Consider the following 23,660-nt stretch of genomic DNA (forward strand, 5'->3'; position numbering starts at 1 on the left):
CTGTCTGAACATGTGCCAGGACCGTCAACATTATACGAGGCTTTGGCCTTTTCATATTCTATATCCTGGCTAATGCAGGGGATAATCTGAATTCAAAAGACGGACATGACCGATGAAAAGCTGCTAGTTTGGAGATAAAAGGATATGATGTGATATGGAGGTTGTTTATGTATTTGGGTTTAATTGCTACAGAGCATCCCTGCTGGGCATCAGACTCACACAATGTACTAATGAGTATTAACTACATTAGTTGGGTCACTCGTATTTAAAGTGTTATTGGCTGAGCGAGAGAGAGGGGGTGGATAGAGACAGGGAAAGAGAGAGGGGAAGAGAGAGCGAGAGAGAGAGGGGGGGAAAGAGAGAGAGAGAGAGGGGGGGAAAGAGACAGGGAAAGAGAGAGGGGAAGAGAGAGAGAGAGAGAGGGGGAAAGAGAGAGGGGCAAAGAGAGCGAGAGAGAGGGGGGGAAAGAGAGAGAGAGAGAGGGGGGGGGGAAGAGAGAGAGAGAGGGGGGGAAAGAGACAGGGAAAGAGAGAGCGAGAGAGAGGGGGGGGAGAGAGAGAGAGAGAGAGAGGGGGGAAGAGAGAGCGAGAGAGAGGGGGGGAAAGAGAGAGGGGGAAAGAGAGGGGAAGAGAGAGCGAGAGAGAGGGGGGGAAAGAGAGAGAGAGAGAGGGGGAAAGAGACCGGGAAAGAGAGAGGGGAAAAGAGAGCGAGAGAGAGGGGGGGAAAGAGAAGAGGGGGAAAGAGAGAGCGAGAGAGAGAACAACATGGCCTAGTCTAGACTCCTCAGCTCTCACCGTGTCTGTGAGCATGTCACAATGTGTATTGGCTCAGGTTTGTGTGTGTGTTCAGACACAAATTTTTCCTGAGAGAGAGAGTGTGTGAGGAGCTAGGTTTCCATCCACTTGGCGACAGATTTTCATGCAAGTATTCTAAAAATCTGCATAGAAACAATATGCGCATTTTCCCACCAGCGATGTTTCCACCAAAGTGACTTGTTGATTAAAGGCTGTGCGTGATGACGTAGTGCACATCAAAATAACTTTTGCAGTGAAATTCCCATGTATTGAATAAAAACTACAAGTTAAATGGGTTTCCATCGCATTTTCAACTCTACACATTTATTCCTGAGGTGCTGACCTGTTGCACCCTCTACAACCACTGTGATTATTATTTGACCCTGCTGGTCATCTATGAACGTTTGAACATCTTGAAGAACGATCTGGCCTTAATGGCCATGTACTCTTATAATCTCCACCCGGCCCAGCCAGAAGAGGACTGGCCACCCTTCAGAGCCTGCTTCCTCTCTAGGTTCCTTCCTTTCTAGAGAGTTTTTGCTAGCCCCCGTGCTTCTACATCTGCATTGCTTGCTGTTTGGGGTTTTAGGCTGGGTTTCTGTATAAGCACTTTGTAACATCTGCTGAAAATACATTTGATTGATTGATTGTAACGAAAAATGTTGCGTTATATAGTCAATGTCAGCTATCTGAGCAGCTAACCGATCGCTGCACCTGTACATAGCCCATTGGTAAATGGCCCACCCAATCTACCTACCTCATCACCATATTGTTTTTATTTACTGCAGTTTCTGCATTTTTGCACTCCAGTATTTCTACTTGCACATCATCATCTGCTCATCTATCACTTCAGTGTTAATTTGCTCAATTGTAATTACTTCGCTACTATGGCCTATTTATTGCCTTACCTCCTCACGCCATTTGCACACACTGTATATAGACTTTCCATGTGTAACTCTATGTTGTTGTCTGTGTCGCACTGCTTTGCTTTATCTTGGCCAGGTCGCAGCTGTAAATGAGAACTTGCTCTCAACTAGCTTACCTGGTTAAATAAAGGTGAAATAAATCAAATAAAATAATTAAAATGTGCCACTCTGGTCTTGGCACGTACCTCTAGCCAACAGCTGGCAGGTACAGTGTGGGTATAGCCTACCTGATGAGATTATTATGGACAAAATAGCAAGATTAGTTTTATTTGTCAAATGTCAGCCAAGCATCAATCAGCATGTCACCAGAATTAGACCCTTGATGTTTATTGAAAGGGGCATCAAGCTCATCACCCTGTACTTTCACCATCCTGTGAAGTTCATCATCATTTATAGAATCTGTAGCCTAGTAAACGGCATTGCTTTCCCGCGTCGTAGTGGGAGGACCAAACAACATATCATTGCGTGACTAAGTTTACTTCAATATGATTGCAATGATATCAATATTTACCCAAAAAGGCGTTTCCACCACCATTTCTCGCATAATTAATTTTACCGACACAAAAAGATCCCACCTTGTCTAGCGTATTTTGTTTTGCCGACATTTTGAAAGTTTACGGACAAACGTTCTGTTTCCATCAGGCCTGCTGTGACATTTTTGAATCCGACATTTACTTTACTCGCATAAAAAGGTTGGAAGCCTGGTTTGTCTCCCTTTTTGTTTCCCTATAAACACTGGGTTTCCGTCATACCATGGCATCTGACTATTTAGTATTTTTCCAAGTGGTGTTCCTCCTCTCTTTCTCCCCCTCCCTACCTCCCTACCTCCTCCTCTCTTTCTCCCCCTCCCTACCTCCCTACCTCCTCCTCTCTTTCTCCCCCTCCCTACCTCCCTACCTCCTCCTCTCTTTCTCCCCCTCCCTACCTCCCTACCTCCTCCTCTCTTTCTCCCCCTCCCTACCTCCCTACCTCCTCCTCTCTTTCTCCCCCTCCCTACCTCCCTACCTCCTCCTCTCTTTCTCCCCCTCCCTACCTCCTCCTCTCTTTCTCCCCCTCCCTACCTCCCTACCTCCTCCTCTCTTTCTCCCCCTCCCTACCTCCCTACCTCCTCCTCTCTTTCTCCCCCTCCCTACCTCCTCCTCTCTTTCTCCCCCTCCCTACCTCCCTACCTCCTCCTCTCTTTCTCCCCCTCCCTACCTCCCTACCTCCTCCTCTCTTTCTCCCCCTCCCTACCTCCTCCTCTCTTTCTCCCCCTCCCTACCTCCCTACCTCCTCCTCTCTTTCTCCCCCTCCCTACCTCCCTACCTCCTCCTCTCTTTCTCCCCCTCCCTACCTCCCTCTTTCTCTCTTTCTCCACCTCCCTACCTCCTCCTCTCTTTCTCCCCCTCCCTACCTCCCTCTTTCTTTCTCGCTCTCTCACACCTCCCACTCTCGTCCTTCAATACTTTTAGGCAGCATTATAAATATGATAATACACGGACGGGGTCAAAGGTTTAAACATATGCACGGAACCAGATCCAGCCCCTCCCTGTGTGATGACCTTTGTAATAGAGCATTGCATTATGGGATTAGGGGAGGGGCTAGTATCCTACACACCTGATTACCCATATTTGATTGGCACATCACTCTCTAGAGCTAATCTGGCTAATCTGGGGGGGGGGGGGGGGGGGGGGGGGCGGCGGACAGATAGAGAGATGCAGCGAGATGGAGAGCGGGAGAGAAAGACAGAGGGGAGCAGAGAGGGGGGGTATGTGGTGTTAGTCAGCAGATTTGAGCTGGTGATCTACAGGAGCACAGGGTTGTCCCGGCCTCCTTGTCTCGTTCAGCTCCTCCAGGAGGACGCCTCCCTCCCTACCTCAGCTGGAATTAAATGGCCCTGTCATCTAGCTTCCCTTTTTCTAATAACACATGATGAAGAGGCTGGCTGAACTGGCTGTGTGCGTGCGTGCGTGCGTGCGTGCGTGCGTGCGTGCGTGCGTGTGTGTGTGTTTGCGTGTGTACGTGTGATCGATTCAAAGCATTGCCAGACTAAAAGCCAGCAGACTTGTTTGTGAGGTTATCAGCTTTGACGCTAACATGGCAATCGGCCCAGGAGTTGTGGGGCCGTGTGCCATCCACCTCTCTCCTGTCCCCTTTCCCCTGTAAGGGTGACTTGACTGAAGGTCACTGCTGAACCATAAGACACAAAGCCAAATGCCACTAGCCTCTGGTGTTGCTACTGACAACACACACTGCCTGTTTCCTCTACATGACAATGTATTTGTATTTTCATTTTGACTGTTGAGTCAGACCACTGACTTTGCTAACTTCACAATATCACAGATGTGTGATATTTAACATTTTACCACAGTATGACAGAGGAACAGAAAAGGTCAGAGAAAGTCCCATAGTCTTTTGACGCTTGTTTTAAACTTTGGGAGCATTCTAACAGAGTGCAGTTACTCTTCTAACAGTGTGGTTACATGGGCACAGCAGCACACTACTCTTGAACCAACAAACTACATAATACATATTATAAACTGGGTGGTTCGAGCCCTGAGTGATGATTGGCTGAAAGCCGTGGTATATCAGACCGTATACCATGGGTATGACAAAACATTTATTTTTACTGCTCTAATTACATCGGTAACCAGTTTATAATAGCATTAAGGCTCCTCTGGGGATTACCAATATACCACGGCGGCTAAGGGTATATTGCATGATGCCTAAGAACAGCCCTTAGTCGTGGTATATTGGCCATATACCACATCTCCTCGGGCCTTATTGCTTAAATATACTACTCACAACCCCCCTCTCTCTCCTCCCTCTGCTCCCTCTCTCAGGTTCTCTCGTCTGCGTAGCCTCAACCTGTCTAACAACCAGCTGGGTCAGTTCCCCGTGGTCATCTGTGACATCCCCACCCTCACCGAGGTCAACCTCAGCTGTAACTATCTGACCAACGTGGGCCAAGCTGTGGGATCCATGACCAAGTAAGACCAGAAAGTGTCTAGGGGTCAATGGCACCCTATAGAGTACTACAGTATGAGTGTTAATACCCATAAAACCTAGCGGTCAAAACAGGGAAATGGTTCCAATCGTATTTCCACCATTCATTTTTCCTATAAGGGGTAAGCCTACACGAAACACAGCCCTTATTTGAAGTGTTTCTAAAATCCCCTATGACCGCTAGGTTTTATGGGTATTATTACATCACCACTGTAGGGCTCTATTCCATATATTGTGTACTACTTTTTCCCCCCAGAGGCTCTGGTCAAAAGTAGTGCACGTCATAGGAAATAGGGTGCTATTTGGGATGCATGCGAGGGGTCAATGGGCATATAGAGAGGGACAGAGAGGTCGAAGGTTGCTCTTAACCACAGTTCTAGGATCAGATGACCTCACCCGCGACCCTAACCTTCAACATGAAGTATCAGTGGTTAGTGTTAGTTTCTATCCACCTTCTCCAGACACAGGAGACCATTGGATAGATTCTGAAATATCATAGATATATTAAATATGTTTAACATTTCAGATGATCGTCTGACGATCTGATGGTAACCTGAAGTGAATGCAGACTGAGCTGGTAGGGAAACTGATAGTAGTTCACGTGGGGTGATACTTTAGGACGGGAGAGAGAAGCTGTGATGAGGTGATGTCTGCTTCCTCGCAGCAGCTGAGCACCTCTCCTCTCCTCTAATGGAAGGATCTGGAATGCAGCCTGTGAATTCCTCAGTATGCCCACTGAGCCTCAATGCTACTACTGCCACCTCCTGGTTGTAGAGGGAAAGACCTTAGTATCAGAATGTGGAGAATGACATCGTTGAAAAAGGGACTCGGCTGTTTGTAATGTAGCTCTTTTGATTGTACTTGATCACCACCCATTAGACAGGGATTCTTAAGATAACAGTGAAATGTCAGCGTGTTTTTTCACACAAAGTTAAGATGCTGTCTTCTCACATCATGCTCACCCTCCTCTCTCTCCCTCTATTTCTCTCCCTCTCTCTCTCTCTCTTCAGCCTGCAGACGTTTCTCCTAGACGGTAACTGTCTGAGTGAGTTACCCAGTGAGCTGGGCTCACTCCAGAGACTGGGCTACCTGGGCCTGTCCTTCAACCAGTTTACCCACGTGCCCCAGGTGCTAGAGCGTCTGGTGTCCATGGAGAGGCTGTGTATGGCTGGCAATAGCCTGGACACGCTGGTGCTGCAGAGCTTCAGACTGCTCCGAGTCAAACACGTCGACCTACGGTACGCAGAGAGACAGATATAGATAGACAGATAGATAGACGGACGGAGACAGAGAAACGGGCAGACAAGCTCGATTCGATTCTACAGATCGTGATAAAGAAACATTTTGTAATCCAGTCAGAGTGTCCTCATTACAAGCAGACGTCAAGCTTTGCACCCAGGCCAAAACATTGGGTGTCCCGTTTTTTTCCCATTGCATGTACAGTAATGGCAGATGCATGCAACTCGTTCACCCAATGAACGCCATGCGTGTTTTGTCCATTCTTCTGATCTGAACACAGTCTACACCTAGCCGTAATCATGTCTAAACACCTGGCGGGAAACATTCAATCTCACTGATGTTGGTCACAATCCAATCACAGAATGTTTATAATCCAGCGCATGTGTAGACACATGGGTGTTGCCGGCCGGACACGTTTGACTGGACCTATCTCTCGATTGCAAAACTCAAACAGTGAGAGGAAACTACACTAAACTGTATGGAACAGAACCAGGCTGAACAGAAAGTCGGCAGGGAACAGAACCAGGCTGAACAGAAAGTCGGCAAGGAAGACAACCAGGCTAAACAGAGAAAAAGAGTGGAACCGAACCAGGCTAAACAGAGTCAGCCTGGAACAGAACCAGGCTAAACAGAGTCAGCATGGAACAGAACCAGGCTAAACAGAGTCAGCATGGAACAGAACCAGGCTAAACAGAGTCAGCATGGAACAGAACCAGGCTAAACAGAGTCAGCATGGAACAGAACCAGGCTAAACAGAGTCAGCATGGAACAGAACCAGGCTAAACAGAGTCAGCATGGAACAGAACCAGGCTAAACAGAGTCAGCATGGAACAGAACCAGGCTAAACAGAGTCAGCATGGAACAGAACCAGGCTAAACAGAGTCAGCATGGAACAGAACCGGGCTAAACAGAATCAGCATGGAAAGTCACGTAATCATTACTAGACCGATGTTCTCCCTGCCTGGAAAAGAGCAGGCTTTGAGTGACTTAGCATTATTTGTCTAGTTAATACATCACTCCTGTCACGACGATGGGACATTCACTGAAGTGCCTCTGTGTCATGTTGTGAAGCCCAGGACCAAAGATCACACGTGATTGTAGCTAGAGATGAATATGGAGTGGTCTGTTCTTTTTGTCGGTCGGTGCGGCTTTTTCCAGTCTTTTACAGAAATATGTAGAAATGTGTTGAGTGTCAGGTCATTTGGCACGTAAAGCTGTTAATGAGTAACCCCGATGGTGCATACCCAGAGACAGGGCCGTTGAGGTCAGATTTCAAGTATAGCAGAGGAGACCTCAGTACATTTATTTGGTCACACATATGAGATATCAGACCATCTCTTATTTGTTATTTATTGAACCTTTATTTAACTAGGCAAGTCAGTTGAGAACAAATTATTATTTACAATGACGGCCTGCACTAGCCGAACCCAGATGTCGCTGGGCCAATTGTGCGCCGCCCTATGGGACTCCCAATCGCGGCCAAATGTGATACAACCTGGATTCGAACCAGGGACTGTAGTGTTGCCTCTTGCATTGAGATACAGTGCCTTAGACCACCGTGCCACTCGGGAAGGACTGTAGATATTGAAACAATGTGTTCGCTTCACGTAAAATCAGATTTGATTTCAAAATCCCCTTAGTTGACAACTCCCCCCCCAAAAAATAATTCAATCCAAACAGACATTGATCTTGATCTGATGAGGGTTAATTAGGCTACGGCCCATACTGCCAACTGTCCAATTATGCATGACTTCTAACCTTTGTCCTCTGTGCCATCAGGCTGAATAAGATCCGGGTGGTGGTTCCAGACGAGCCAGACCTGCTGAGACACGTGACCCAGCTGGATGTGCGTGACAACGGGCTGGAGGAGCTGGATGCCTCCCTGTTCCCACGCCTGGAGGTCCTCCACTGTGAGAGGAACCACATCGCCACCCTCAAGGTCAAGGGCTCCATGCTCAAGGCCGTCTACGCACAGAACAACGGTGGGTCTGCGTCCCCAGTTAGAGTCCATCGGTGCCTGCTGTGCTTGTAAGGACGTAGGAGGGTGACGTTGCCCCTTGACGCTGATCTTGGGTCAGTTTTGCGTTTTTCACACTAACGGTTAAGGCTGAGATCCGCGATAGGTGAAACAAATGCCACTGGCCGCCCCAGGTGAATTGGTTCTTCTTTTTGTTTTGAGGAAATGATCATCCAGCGTCGTTGTAAAGAAATATAACTGCTGTTCTATTGCACGTGCAGGGACAAAAAACAGCATTCGCTGTTAGAAGTAACGTCTTTGTTGTTGTAATATCGCAAAACGGACATTGGGAGAGCCTACTGCGTCTGGAATTCCTCCTCTATTGCCAGTGTCATTCTCAGTCTCTGTCACCACCTAGCTACAGCGTCTGCTTCCATTCGTCACGTCACACCCCGTCGGTGGTTTAATGCTCTCTAATGTGTTCTCTTCTATAGAGCTACGGGAGCTGGAGGTCAGCCCAGTGCCCTCCACCCTCACTTACATGGACATCTCCAGGTGAGGCCAACAACTTCCCTTCATCACTCAACATTGCAGAAAATACTGTGCGGACACTCTAAAACGTAGCATACTCACAAAGCCTCTTCAAACCTGGCCTCTCCTCTCTCCCTCTCCCTCTCTCTCTCTGTAGGAATCGTATGGAGGCCGTCCCAGAGTGGCTGTGTGAGATTAAGAAACTAGAAGTTCTGGACATTAGCCACAACCTCGTTACTGAGCTCCCAGCACGGTCAGTTTTTCTTGCTCTCTCGCTCTCTCTTGCTCTCTCTCAATTCAATTCAAAAGGCTTTATTGGCATGGGAAGCATTGCCAAATGTAAATCTCTCTCTCTATCTAACGCCAGTCTCTCTCTCTATCATCTCTATCTACGGTCTCTCTCTCTCTCTATCTACGGTCTCTCTCCACCTACAGTCTCTATCTACGGTCTCTCTCTCTATCTACGGTCTCTCTCTCTATCTACAGTCTCTATCTACGGTCTCTCTCTCTATCTACGGTCTCTCTCTCTATCTACAGTCTCTATCTACGGTCTCTCTCTCTATCTACAGTCTCTATCTACGGTCTCTCTCTCTATCTACGGTCTCTCTCTCTATCTACAGTCTCTATCTACGGTCTCTCTCTCTATCTACGGTCTCTCTCTCTATCTACAGTCTCTATCTACGGTCTCTCTCTCTCTTTATCTACGGTCTCCCTGTCTATCTATCTCTAGCTACGATCAGTCTACTCCCAATGGCTCAATACTTTTTCAACCAGGAAAAGCCCATTGAGACCCAGAGTCTCTTTTTCAAGGGAGACCTGGCCAAGAAGGCAGCAACAATCAATACCTTACAGAATGAAAACATACAACAATACAATACAACAACATGATCCAGCCTAAAAAAAAGCATTTACACTCCTGTAACAGAGTCTCCCATCAAAATGTTAATTCATTCAGTGTCACTAACATATCTAGATGAAGCATGAGTTGTAGACTATTCCATGCCTCTGGTGCACAAAACGAGAAGGCAGTCTTGCCTAATACTGTGAATGTCCTGGGGACTTTAAGTAGCAACACCTAGCAGACCAGGTATGGTAACTGCTGGTGGTGAAGGAGACCAGTCTATAGAGGTAAAGAGGGAGTTTACCCAAAAGGGCTTTGTAGATGAACACATACAAATGTAGCTTTCTGCGCATATAAAGTGAGGTTCAACCTACCATTTGATACAAGGTGCAATGGAGGGTGAGTGACTTGGCATTTGTAATAAAGTGCAAGGATGCATGATAAACAGAGTCCAGTCTCTGTAAGACAGAGGAGGCAGCATGATAAACAGAGTCCAGTCTCTGTAAGGCGGAGGAGGTTACATGATAAACAGAGTCCAGTCTCTGTAAGACGGAGGAGGTTGCATGATAAACAGAGTCCAGTCTCTGTAAGACGGAGGAGGCTGCATGATAAACAGAGTCCAGTCTCTGTAAGACAGAGGAGGTTGCATGATAAACATAGTCCAGTCTCTGTAAGACAGAGGAGGCTGCATGATAAACAGAGTCCAGTCTCTGTAAGACGGAGGAGGTTGCATGATAAACAGAGTCCAGTCTCTGTAAGACGGAGGAGGCTGCATGATAAACAGAGTCCAGTCTCTGTAAGACAGAGGAGGTTGCATGATAAACAGAGTCCAGTCTCTGTAAGGCGGAGGAGGTTACATGATAAACAGAGTCCAGTCTCTGTAAGACGGAGGAGGTTGCATGATAAACAGAGTCCAGTCTCTGTAAGACAGAGGAGGTTGCATGATAAACAGAGTCCAGTCTCTGTAAGACGGAGGAGGTTGCATGCATATACAACAAGTCACCGTAATCAATGACAGAGAGAAAAGTGGCCTGAACAAGCGTCTTCCTAGACATAAGCGGGAAGCAAGCCTTATTGCAAAAATGAAAAACCCAGTTTCAATTTAAGCTTCGTCACAAGATTGTCCACATGAACTTTAAAGGACAACTTGTCATCCAACCATATACCTAGGTATTTGTAGGATGACACTTTTTCAATGGATAAGCCACCAGATGTGACACCGCTAACCTTCTTTGGTAAAGGTCATGCATTTTGTTTTTTGTAGATTCAAGACCAGTTTGAGACCATAAAGGGAGGCCTGCTGTGACTGAAAAGCAGTCTGGAGCTCTTCAACAGCCTGAACCAGAGAGGGAGCACATGAATATATGACTGTAGCATCTGCATATAGATGTAACTTTGCTGATTGCATCCCATTTCCCAAATCATTAATAAAGAATTGAGAACAACACAGGAGCTACAATGGAACCCTGGGGCACACCTCTATTAATCTTAAGAAAGCTAGACTTGTGATTGTCAGTATATACACATTGTGTTCTGTCAGAAAGATAGTTCCTAAACCAATTTACTTCCCCTTCACTGAGACCAATGTTACTAGTCTAGTTAGCAACAATTCATGGTCAACTGAATCAAATTCCTTTGATGAATCAACAAACAGAGCAGCACAATGGTGCTTTTTATCAAGTGCATTAATGATGTTGTTTGCCACTGCCATAGCTGCAGTTGTGGTGCTGCGCCCCGATCTAAAGCCAGACTGAACCCCGCTCAGTATGTTCTTTTCAATTAAGACGTTTTTTAACTGAGTTCACTAGGGCTTCGTAGACCTTGGCCAGGATAGGGAGTTTGGAGATAGAACAATAGTTATTAGCATCTGAGGGATCTCCACCCTTTAGCAGTGGGAGGACATAAGCTGATTTCCAAATGCTGGGTATGGAATTGCTCAAGAGACTCAAGTTGAAAATGTGAGCCACAGGTTCAGTAATAATACCAGCTGCTATCTTTAAGAGGTAAGGGATCCAGGTTGTCTGGACCTGTAGACTTTTTAGTGTCTATTGCCTTTAGTACTTTATAGACCTCAGTATAAGAAACAGGCTCAAAGATCAAATGGTTCACATGAGGGCCTATATCATAGTTGAGTGTAACAGAGTTTACATTAGAGGCCTGGGCCCGGAACCAGCAGATATGAAGTGCTTGTTTAAAAACTCCTACAATATCTGCTTCATCCTTCACTTCATTAGAATCCATCATTAAATGGTCAGGAAGGACAGAGAAGACATTAGAACCTGACACTGATTTGATCAGCGTCCAGAACTTGGTAGAGTTGTTTATGTTCTCTGTGACTGCATTTAAATAGTAATCTGATTTGGACTTCCTGATCAATCCTGTGCATTTGGTTCTTAGCGCTCTGAAGGAGGCCCAGTCAACAGGAGCATTTGTATGCCTAGCTTGATCCCAAGAAACATTTCTCTTTCTAATTAATTGTCACGTGTGCTCCCTCGCCGGCCTCTAGTCACCAGGCTGCTGATTATTGCGCACACCCTACCCCATCTTCACGCGTGTCAGCGCCTAATGACAATCACCTGGACTCCATCGCCTCCTTGATTACCTGCCCTGTTTATGTCACTCCCTTTGGTTCCTTCCCGAGGTGGTATTGTTTCCGTTTCTTGTCTGTGTGCTGTTAGTGTTTCTTGTTTTGTGTTATGTTCTGTTTATGTATTAAATATTCACTCCCTGTACTTGCTGCCCCGACTCTCAGCCCACATCGTTATATGAATTCCGTAAAGTTATCAGGAAACCAGGAATTGTCCCTTCCGCTGATTTAGAATTTCTTCACAGGGGCATGCTTAGTCCCAGGCAGTGTCAACATGGGGAAACAGACTTACTCTGTCTATATTATGGTACAGATCATGTAAGAACACCTTCTCATCAAACTGTCTAAAATATATTTTTTAAATATAACGGGATTTGGCTTGGGTCATTTTTGTATTTCTAACACAAGCGACTGCACAGTGATCACTGACATCATCACAGAATATCCCAGTCCATGTGTGTTTGCGAGGGGTATTCGTTAGAAGAATGTCCAACAGGATACTGTACAATCCCGCTCTGTATTCTCCAAATGGCTCTTTCTCAATACTCTAAAATAGCCTGTTGTTGTCTCCTTTCCTTCGTAACCACTGATAATTCGAAAGACTGGATGGGTTTTCACCATGTGTATTCCAGCTCTCATGTCCTGCCAGATCAGTGATCATGGAGGGAAGGACACAAGGAATGGAAAAAAGGAAGCTAGTTTGGACTGTTGAGACGCAGCCAGTAGTCTCATTTAGTCCCTCTGGACACTTCATCTTATGCCTGTGTGCCCTGCACATGGACAGTCTTCTAAGCGCCATGAATCAACCAGATCCTCATGAATCAACCAGATCCTCATGAATCAACCAGATCCTCATGAATCAACCAGATCCTCATGAATCAACCAGATCATCATGAATCTACCAGATCCTCATGAATCAACCAGATCCTCATGAATCAACCAGATCCTCATGAATCAACCAGATCCTCATGAATCAACCAGATCCTCATGAATTAACCAGATCCTCATGAATCAACCAGATCCTCATGAATCAACCAGATCCTCATGAATCAACCAGATCATCATGAATCACCATCCCATCCTTTCTCTTTTTATATCCCCCTCTAGTTCACTTCAGATGCTCATTCCTTCCTTCTGTCTTTCTCACTGTATTATTCTCTCTCCCTTTCTCTCTTTTGCTCCCTCTCTCTTTCTTGCTCTCGCCCCACTCTTTCTTTCTCTTTCTCACGCCCTCTCTCTCTCGCTCCTTCTCTCTCTCTCGTTCCCTCTCCCTCTCTCTCTCGCTCTATCCCCTATCTCCCTCTGCAGATCTATATTTTACTCAGGAAGTGTCAGAATGACGAATCTTAGCTGCAGGCTCCACTAGAGGTGCCGATATGTTCTGTTTTCATGTCTTCATCCCTTCCCCACCCCCATCCCATGCCTTCTGTTACGACCCAGTTTAGACGCACATCACGCGCACGGAAACGCATGCACACACCACCCCAGCAGACCAGCTGCACTGTGACAGTGTGTCTGTGTGTCTTTGTAAGCACAGAAGGTCTTTTATCTGCGTTAAGCACAAGCCACAAGTCGGTTTATCGCCAATTCCCTAAACGTATGTGTCTTCTTTCTGAAGATTTATCGGTGCATCTTTTACAAGCATACTTTCCTTGTCTCCACGCCTTTGTCTTTACTGATCTGAATACACAGACTAAGTGAAGGTAATATGAAGGCATTTTCTTTCACCTGTCCCGCTCTTAACTTCTTTGTCAGTACAGTTGGAGAGAAGGAGAAGAGGCGAGGAAGCCACTTGAGACAATTGAGATGCAGCCCCTGTTTCTCTCCCTGTCTTACTCTGACCATTGAGATGCAGCCCATGTCCCACCCATTGCGACTGCGATGTTGTTACTAGTTTGACACTGACGTCTCTCCACTCCCCCCTACTGGCAGGTTGCTGTGTAGCAGCAGTCTGAGGAAGCTGAGTGCAGGACACAACCACCTGCAGAAGCTGCCTGAGAGAGTAGAGCGCCCATTACTGGAGGTGTTGGACGTACAACACAACCAGCTGGCAGAGCTGCCCTGCAACCTCTTCCTCAAATCTGACAGGTAACACAACATTATGAATATATATTACATATAGGATGGTAAACATACAATGAATATGATTACATGGTAGTGAATGAAACTCGGTGTGAATAAAAGTAAATGAATGATATGCCTGTAGTGTTGAGATAAAGTACAATCTGTGTTGTTTGTATCAATATAACAGCATGATGACAATGGGTGTCCTTTAGTTATTACCCCAGTTATTTACTAGTTAATCTAAGTTATTACACCTGTTAATACAAGTTATTACACGCTATTACTATCCCTGCTAAAGTACGTCTAATGGTTGAAAGACTGACATTCGAGCTCACTTCCTGTTTCAGTTTACGTTGCCTGAATGCCTCAGCCAATAAGCTGGAGCACCTGCCTCCCTCCAGCCTATCAGAGGAGAGCAACAGCGTCCTACAGGAACTGTACCTCACCAACAACCGTCTGACTGATAAGTGTGTTCCCTTACTGACGGGACACACACACCTCAGAGTACTACACATGGCCTACAACTACCTGCACACCTTCCCTGCCAGGTGAGTGAATGTAGGCTACATCACACACACACATACCAAATAACTGCTTCTTTGTCTACCTCACAATACAGTTCACTGTCTCTTATACATACATACATACTCACTGACTCTCCCTTTTCCTTCACTGTAGTAAAATGGCCAAGCTGGAGGAGCTGGAGGAGCTGGACCTGAGTGGGAACAGGCTGAAGACGGTGCCCACCACCATCATGAATCTCAGACGCATGCACACACTCATCGCCCACTCCAACACCATAGAGGTCTTCCCCGAGGTCATGCAGCTTATGGAGATGAAGGTAAGTGTGTTGCGCATGCATATGCATTTGTGTGCGTGTGTGGATGCGTGTGTGTATGTGGATGCGTGTGTGTGTGCGTGTGTGTGTGTTAACCCTCTCCTGTCTCTCCTCAGTGTGTAGATCTGAGCTGTAATGAGCTGAGTGAGATCAGCCTGCCTGAGAACCTGCCTCCTAAACTCCAGGAGCTGGACCTGACAGGCAACCCTCGCCTCAACCTGGACCACAACACCCTGGAACATCTCAAGTAATTCTTCTATTAGTGTAGACAAGTTGTGATTTAAAGATGGAATCAAATTGAATTCTTTATTCGTTTGTCTGTGTACCTGTATTCCTGCACTGTGATCGTTTTGATAAGTTTCCTCTCTCCTCTTCGTTGCAGTAACATCCGCTGTTTCCGCATCGACCCGCCCCCGACCTTCTCAGCCAATGAGGCGTCGGGTGGGCCGGCTGTGTGGAGTCATGGTTACACAGAGGCCTCTGGCGTCAAGAACAAGTGAGTAACGCACTACACTACACTACAGGATACAGCCACATCGTGTGTGAATCAAATGGACCACCATGGGAGAGCTTTCAAAACACTAGCAAAGTTACCATGGTGACTGAGACGAATACATCAGTCAGTGAGGTCAATGGGGGGTGGGCAGTAGAGATAGTCTGGGTGAATGTATGCACACGTCCATCTGTCCGTGTGTGTGACACATGTGAGAGAGAGATGCAGTGCTGTGGAGCTACAGTATGTGTTAAACTCTTAACATCCTCGAGGGCATATCATTAACATTTTGCATGTCTGTGTTTTTGTGCGTGTGTGTGTGTGTGTGTGTGTGTGTGTGTGTGTGTGTGTGTGTGTGTGTGTGTGTGTGTGTGTGTGTGTGTGTGTGTGTGTGTGTGTTTCCAGGCTGTGTGTGGCCGCCCTGTCGGTGAACAGTTTCTGTGGGAGTCGTGAGGCCCTGTATGGGGTGTTTGATGGAGACAAGAACGTGGAAGTGCCATACCTGCTGCAGTGTACCATGAACGACGTGCTGGCCGAAGAGCTACACAAGACCAAGAGTGAAGAAGAACATATGACCAACACTTTCCTCGTCATGCAGAGGTATGTATGGAACACACAGAGAGAGAGGGTCAGACACCTTCACATTTAAACAGTATCAGATAGTCAACCTTCTCCTTTTCTCTCTGTCTGTGCCACAGGAAACTGGGTACGGCAGGGCAGAAGCTGGGTGGCTCGGCAGCCCTGTGCCACATCAGACACGACCCCACCAACCCAGGCGGCTGCTTCACCCTCACCGCTGCCAACGTAGGCAAGTGCCAGGCCATCCTGTGTCGCGACGGCAAACCACTGCCCCTCTCCCTGCTGCACAACGTAGGCCTGGAGGAAGAGTACCGACGCATCAGACAACACAACGCCATCATCACTGAGGTACACAGGGAGGGGGGTGTGGAGGGAGAGGAGAGGTTGAGTGTATGATGCGTGTTGTGTGAGGGTGTGTAAGAGGCTGTTCATTTAAATGAAATAGTACTGATATTATAGCTTGTGATGCACATCAATTCCATTTCACTTTAAATTCTATAACCCCCAAGGTTATGCAGGGCTCCACATCCAGGTACATTTTCCAGTGTGACACGAGGCCAGTAGCAACAGAAAGCTACTTGCCCCCAATGAAAGAAATACTGGCCCGGGTCAAGATCTAACAGTAAAGCGAATGATGCGTACATAATTTCAATTAGCAAGTGATTTTATATTTAATTTGAGCTGGGCAAGAAACCTATACTATACATGGTTCATACAGACATGATTTTTTCAAGCACTTAACTGCAATTTTCAAGGACCTGCATTGTATATTTAATTGTTGTAATAGACTATAGAAAAAAACTAACCATTACCATAAAACATTTTTAATAGGCCTTCCATTTAATAGGCCTTCCATTTAATAGGCCTTCCGTTTAATAGGCTTTCCCATTGGCATTATGCATTGCCATTGATATTATTTTTACATTCTAAAATATCTCAGAATAATGTGGGCATTGCCTGACTAAATACACTGCATGCACCGTTAGTCCCCGGTGCATGCTCGTGAAGTCTGTCCAGGTGGTAGCTAGTCAGTCTAGCCAGTTGAGATGTTGTGTTGCCCATGATAAGCACACATGGTTCTTTAACTGAAATGTCGGGAAACAAACAAAAACGTTCATAAAGACGAACCAGAAATGAAATCACAGAATCATTATATTGCAGCTGTAGAACCTCTAAATCGGCTCGCCTACCACAACGTCAAGGACTTTTCAAGGACCAAATGCCCGATTTCATCCATTGCATGATGACTGATTTACGCATCGCAAATATTGAACCAAGACTTCTGGTTTGTATAGCCATTCTTTTACTGCTAGATATCATAACTTGGAACATCTTTCCTACCCAGTGGTGAGGTAAATCTTGGTATGGCAAACTAAAAATATATATTTTTGATGCATGCCAGCAAAGCCACTACACAACAAAATAGACTAAACAATACATTCATTGCACTATAACGGTGACAAACTGGCCTACATAAAGCTGTCCCAACAGCAGAGCTTTCCTTTCAGGACCATGGAATGAATCCTTACCACCTCTACACCTGGCTATCAGAGGAGCCTTGTCTGCCAGCGAAACAGTTCATTCAGCCTCAAGCAGACAATGAAAACGCTTACAATATTCAATGATTACATTTCTCTAAATGTGGCTACAGGTGCACCACCAAGTCAGAACGGTAGGCTAAATTATGAGGGTGGAAAGTGACCAAATGATTAGGGTGAGGCACATGGGCTGCTAACAGCTTATTACACAACATATACATTACTTTCTTGGCTACAGTATACATATCTCCGTGGCATATTACATCATTTACGCAGCAGCATACAATACATTTTTGGACTCACCTTGTTGTGCTGTGCTCACTTGGAACAGGAAGGTGGCGCGGCGGTCCTTCTTGTGGGCTCTAGAAAAAGGTCAGAGTTCCCGACTTGGAATTCCGAGTTAGATGACTATTCAAAATGATTGTCTGTGTTCTCCCAGTCGTAGATAGTTCCCAGTTCTCTTGAACTCACTGAAGTCTGAGATTCCCCAGTTCCAAGTTTCCAGTTGTTTTGAACGCAGCAGAAGTCCTGCTGGATTGACAGCATGGCCAATGTATTCAAACTTTAACAATTGGATACCACGAAATTGTGGCGAAAAAGGAGGTAAAACAGTTTAAAAGTATAAACATTTACATTCAACACCATGGGCGAGAAGTTACGATCTTGTCTCATCACTGCAGCGCCACTACGGACTCTGCGAAGGTCGAGAGCCAAGCCGCACTGCTTCTTGACACATTGCTCGCTTAACCTGGAAGCCAGCAGCACAAATGTGTCAGAGGAAACACCGTCGAACTGACAACCAAAGTCAGCTTGCAGGCGCCCGGCTCCCCACAAGGAGTCGCTAGAGTACAATGAGACAAGGAAATCCCTTCCGGCCAAACCCTCCCCTAACCAGGACGACACTCGGCCAATTGTGCGCCATCGGCCATCCAATGGGTCTCCCAGTCACGGCGGGCTGTGACACAGCCTGGGATTGAACCCGAGGCTGCTGTCGCGCCTCTGCACTCATTGTTGAATTTGCGATTTCCAACTTGTTGTGTAATGTTTATGTCCAATGGCCAATGAGCACTGATACGTTTTATCTATAATTTGTCAAGGATTGAAAAGGATTTGCCAGTAGATTGTCAACTTGATTCATGATGATGACTGCTAGCTAAGCAACTGTAGATATAACGTGATTTGACATCATCTTATCTGTGGCCAATGACCTTGAGACTTCTTGGATGGGCACTTCTAATGTAAGTCTATGGCAGCACCCAAGGGACATTAATTTTCAAGCTCTACCAGTAGATTGTTGTGTCCCCATGAGTGACAGAACATTAAGCCAATCACGGCACAACAAGACAACATTACCAACCCCTACAGTATTTTCTGCTGGCTACCCCTCCACCACAGAAAGAACTGAGCTAGGCTGAAACACCTGCGTTTTGGAGTGGCCTTACTCAAGAAAGCAAAAAAAAGACCATGTTTGTATGCAGCTTTATTAACTCAATGATTTATTTATTTGACATTGTATGCAAACTGATATGTGACACATGCAAAACAGGCACACAAAAAACATGTATACAGTACCAGTCAAAAGTTTGGACACGCCTACTCATTCCAGGGTTTTTCTTTATTTCTACATTGTAAGTTCTACATTGTAGAATAATAGTGAATACATCACTATTATTAGACATCACACTATGAAATAACACACATGGAATCATGTAGTAACCAAAAAACTGTTAAACAAATCAAAATATATTTTATATTTGAGATTCTTCAAAATAGCCACACTTTGCCTTGATGACAGCTTTGCACACTCTTGGCATTCTCTCAACCAGCTTCATGAGGTAGTCACCTGGAATGCATTTCATTTAACAGGTGTGCCTTGTTAGAAGTTAACTTGTGGAATTTCTTTCCTTCTTAATGTGTTTGAACCAATCAGTTGTGTTGTGACACGATACGGGTGGTATACAGAAGATAGCCCTATTTGGTAAAATACCAAGTCCCTATTATGGCAAGAATAGCTCAAATAAGCAAGACAAATGAGAGTCCATCATTACTTTAACACATGAAGAACTTTGAACATTTCTGTTAGTCCAAATAATGTGCCTCTGTACGCCTATGTAGATATTCCATTAAAAATCAGCCGTTTCCAGCTACAATAGTCATTTACAACATTAACAATGTCTACACTGTATTTCTGATCAATTTGATGTTATTTAAATGGACAAAAAATGTGCTTTTCTTTCAAAAACAAGGACATTTCTAAGTGACCCCTAACTTTTGAACGGTAGTGTATGTGTTAGAAATACTAACTGCTCCCACTGTAAACATACTGTATGTGTATATGTTTCTCGGAGGGGTTGGGATAAAGCAGAAGACAAGTTTCTATTGAACAACAAAGTAATCATCTTCTTCCTCTACCCCTCTAGGACAACAAGGTAAATGGAGTGACAGACTCCACCCGCATCATGGGCTACTCCTTCCTGTACCCGGCGGTGATCCCACGGCCCTATGTCTCCAAGGTAACCCTCACGCCGCAGGACGAGTTCTTCATCCTGGGCAGCCGGGGCTTGTGGGATTCTCTGTCGCAGTCGGAGGCGGTGGAGGCTGTTCGTAACGTCCCAGACGGCCTGGCTGCAGCCAAGAAGCTGTGTACGCTGGCCCAGGGCTATGGCTGCACTGACAGTCTCTGTGCCGTGGTGGTCCAGCTTTCTGTGAGCGAGGACTGCTGCTCCTGCTGCTGCAGCGACGCACCCCAGCCGCCCCCCAGCCCCGGCCTGGGCGGCTACCCCTCCTCGGGGGGTTCGTCAATAAAGGAGCGGCCCTCAGGGGATGGCTCCCTCCCGGTCCCTCCGTCGTCTTGTAGCGAGATAAGCAGTGAGATCAGTACCAGTGAGATGAGCAGCGAGGTGGGATCCACAGCCTCCTCTGACGAGCCTCCCCAGAGCTCCCTGGTGCTGCTGCACGAACAGCCCCACCACCACCAGCTCCACCTGCACCACCAGGCCAACCAGCTCTCCCTCCAGGCCCAGCATGCCGCCCAACCCTGCCCATACCCTCACCCAGGCTCAGAGCTCCCTGCCCGGGGCTGCTGTGCACTCCACCCTGCCTGTCTGAGCGGCTCCTTCCAGAGGCAGCTGTCCAGTGCCACCTTCTCCAGCGCGCTGTCTGACAACGGGCTGGACAGTGAGGACGAGGAGCCCATCGCCGGGGTCTTCTCCAACGGGAGCAGAGTGGAGGTGGAGGCTGACATCCACTGCCTTAGGGCTGAGGCCTCTTCATCATCATCATCATCAGGATGGGAACGCCTGCTGGCCCTTCCTCCACCTCCTCCACCCTGCACCCCGGAACCACTGGAGGAAGGGGTGGAGCTGACCTTGGGGGAGGCGGAGACAAGGGAGCAGAGAGAGGAGGGCTGGTCAGTGGGGTCTGGCAGAAAGGGTGATGATGGGAAGACCCTGGGCAAGAGGAGGGGGAATGGCTCCGTGGCCCCTCAGGAGAAGAGCCACAACCTGATCGAGGTGGCAGCAGACGCCCCTTCTAAGAAGGGCGGAGGGTACTTCACAGCCCCCGCCCAGCCCGACCCGGATGACCAGTTCATCATCCCTCCAGAGCTGGAGGAGGAAGTCAAGGAGATCATGAAGCAGCATCAGCAGAAACAACAGAAAGCACCTAGCCCCGACCAGCCTGCAGACTACTACGACACACCCCTCTGAGCAGACACACCCCCTACTGCAGTCTACTACAACCCTCCACTATGTTCCTGCAGACTTCTAGGACACACCCCTGATAAATCCATACAGTGGGTAGTCCCTACAGAGTCTGCAGACTAGCTGAGTAGCCTATGTCTGAAAAACAGCACCTTGTTGAGCAGTCAACAGACTACAAGCTCTCAACCCGTTCCTGAGACCACATCACTGGAGTACCATGCACTGTAACCTGCTCCACCCCTTTCCCCAAAATGGCCTATAGGATAGGACATGCAAATGAGACCTTTAAGATAACCGAACCCTATAGGGTATCCTACTTATGGACACACCTTTTATGGTCCAAAGTAGTTCCATGACTACTCAGACTGTACGGGATGTTGTTTTTACATTAGACAACAAACCTCTGAGTACCAATGTAATCAACACTAGTCTCTCTGCAATAGGGTTAGCCTACCACAACACACAGTTAAAATGGATAATATGATTACATTTATTTTTTACTTACCATATCTTTTAATGTGAAGAAAATTAAGTCACTTTTTAAAAATGAAACACGGAGACACAATCTTATTATCAATGAAATACATTTGAATGGTACACACCAATATTAACACGCTTAATTTTTGTAGATAGGGCACTTAATGATACTGTATTCTTTCAGTAAATCCTGGCTCTTGGCCTGTAAAAAGGCATAGAAATTTGAAAGACTAACTCTTAGGAGTTGCATACTCTTTATGGTGACCTAGTCACTTTTACTAATCTTCTCTGAGAGAAATTGTGATTTTTTTCTCCAATGATTGTAAATAAGAGAAATGTATGCTGATGCTTTTAAAGGAACTGTGTACACATATGTCTGTTGATGGATTTAATGGTGTGGAGGGGGTGTGGGTCAGACCAGGTTTAGCCATTAATGAGAGCTCACCTTCCTTTCTCTCCTAGACATACATACAGAGATATGCTCAATGCACACACACACACTATTATACAATTCACAGTGGTTCTTTTCTTTCAGTTCTGTCTTATATCTTGGTTAAGTCAGCAGTCCCACTAGTGTGCTCACAACACACACACAGTAGAATACATACAAACAGTATTCCGTCCCACCTCCCTCCTAACTGTTGTCATCAGCATGACTGTGTCCAGTTCAGTAATGCAAACAAATTCTATATACACATGGAAAGTAAACCACAAACGTTCCTGTCTTTGGTATAATAAATCTTACATTTGTGAATATAAGCTGCGTTGTTCTGGTGGTATTTGTATATTTTGGGGTCAAAATTCAAATTCTCTCTTTGTGTATTTGAAACGTGTGTGTCTAATATTTTCAATGTACAGCCCTTTTGTATTTTTCAGATGCAAATGTAACTGCAAAGGCCACACAATTTTAAGTTAATATAAACAAACAGAAATGCTACTAGTACCACTCAGACTTTACTATACACTTTTTTTTGTATTTACATTTTACAACACATGACATATTATCAAGAAATGCAGGATAATAATCTCTTTAATGTTGCGTGCGTGGCTGTCGAACAGTTTGAGTACGTTTAAAATCACAGGTGTATGTGCACCTTATCACCAGAAGAGGTCGATATTGTCCAATATTTTTATTAGCACTACCTCAATGAAGCTCTTATTTAACTAGGCAAGTCAGTTAAGAACAAATTATTATTTACAATGACGGCCTACCAAAAGGCCTCCTGCGGGAACGGGGGCCTGGGATTAAAAATAAATACAATATAAATATAGGACAAAACACACATCACGACAAGAGACCTAAGACAACATAGCATGGCAGCAACACAGTATGGTAGCAACACAACATGGTACAAATATTATTGGGCACAGACAACAGCACAAAAAGGTAGAGACACCAATACATCACGCAAAGCAGCCACAACTGTCAGTAAGCGTGTTCATGATTGAGTCTTTGAGATAAAACTGTCCAGATTTGAGTGTTTGTTGCAGTTCGTTCCAGTCGCTAGCTGCAGCGAACTGAAAAGAGGAGCGGCCCAGGGATGTGTGCTTTGTGGACCTTTAACAGAATGTGACTGGCAGAATGGGTGTTGTATGAAGGCTGCAGTTGATATCTCAGATAGGGGGAGAATGAGGCCTAAGAGGATTTTATAAATAAGCATCAACCAGTGGGTCTTGCGACAGGTATACAGAGATGACCAGTTTTCAGAGTGCAATGATGTGTCCTATAAGGAGTATTGGTGGCAAATCTGATGGCCGAATGGTAAAGAACATCTAGCCGCTCGAGAGCACTCTTACCTGCCGATCTATAAATCATGTCTCTGTAATCTAGCATGGGTAGGATGGTCATCTGAATCAGGGTTAGTTTGGCAGCTGTGGTGAAAGAGGAGTGATTACGATAGAGGAAACCAAGCCTAGATTTAACTTTAGCCTGCAGCTTTGATATGTGCTGATAGAAGGACAGTGCACCGTCTAGCCATACTCACAAGTACTCGTATGAGGTGACTACCTCAAGCTCTAAACCCTCAGAGGTAGTAATCACACCTGTGGGTAAAGGGGCATTCTTCTTACCAAACCACATGACCTTTGTTTTTGAGGTGTCCAGAACAAG

At 46.0% G+C, this 23,660-nt stretch overlaps 1 protein-coding gene across 1 annotated transcript in view; it reads left to right on the plus strand.

Moving 5' to 3' along the window:
- The window catches only part of LOC129823637 (PH domain leucine-rich repeat protein phosphatase 1-like), an 87,236-nt gene extending 64,927 nt beyond the window's left edge, over window positions 1-22,309 (plus strand). Inside the window, exons 5-17 of the mRNA XM_055882499.1 lie at window positions 4,543-4,689; window positions 5,716-5,943; window positions 7,724-7,926; window positions 8,396-8,456; window positions 8,590-8,685; window positions 13,793-13,948; window positions 14,272-14,472; window positions 14,603-14,765; window positions 14,879-15,009; window positions 15,145-15,258; window positions 15,661-15,855; window positions 15,954-16,182; window positions 19,793-22,309. Of these exons, the coding sequence (XP_055738474.1) occupies window positions 4,543-4,689; window positions 5,716-5,943; window positions 7,724-7,926; window positions 8,396-8,456; window positions 8,590-8,685; window positions 13,793-13,948; window positions 14,272-14,472; window positions 14,603-14,765; window positions 14,879-15,009; window positions 15,145-15,258; window positions 15,661-15,855; window positions 15,954-16,182; window positions 19,793-21,079 (3,211 nt within the window). The 3' untranslated portion in view covers window positions 21,080-22,309. The remainder of the gene's footprint in view (window positions 1-4,542; window positions 4,690-5,715; window positions 5,944-7,723; window positions 7,927-8,395; window positions 8,457-8,589; window positions 8,686-13,792; window positions 13,949-14,271; window positions 14,473-14,602; window positions 14,766-14,878; window positions 15,010-15,144; window positions 15,259-15,660; window positions 15,856-15,953; window positions 16,183-19,792) is intronic.
- The last annotated feature ends 1,351 nt before the right edge of the window (window positions 22,310-23,660 follow it).

The sequence above is a fragment of the Salvelinus fontinalis genome, chromosome 26 (assembly GCF_029448725.1).
Source record: "Salvelinus fontinalis isolate EN_2023a chromosome 26, ASM2944872v1, whole genome shotgun sequence".
NCBI classification, from domain to species: Eukaryota; Metazoa; Chordata; class Actinopteri; order Salmoniformes; family Salmonidae; genus Salvelinus; species Salvelinus fontinalis.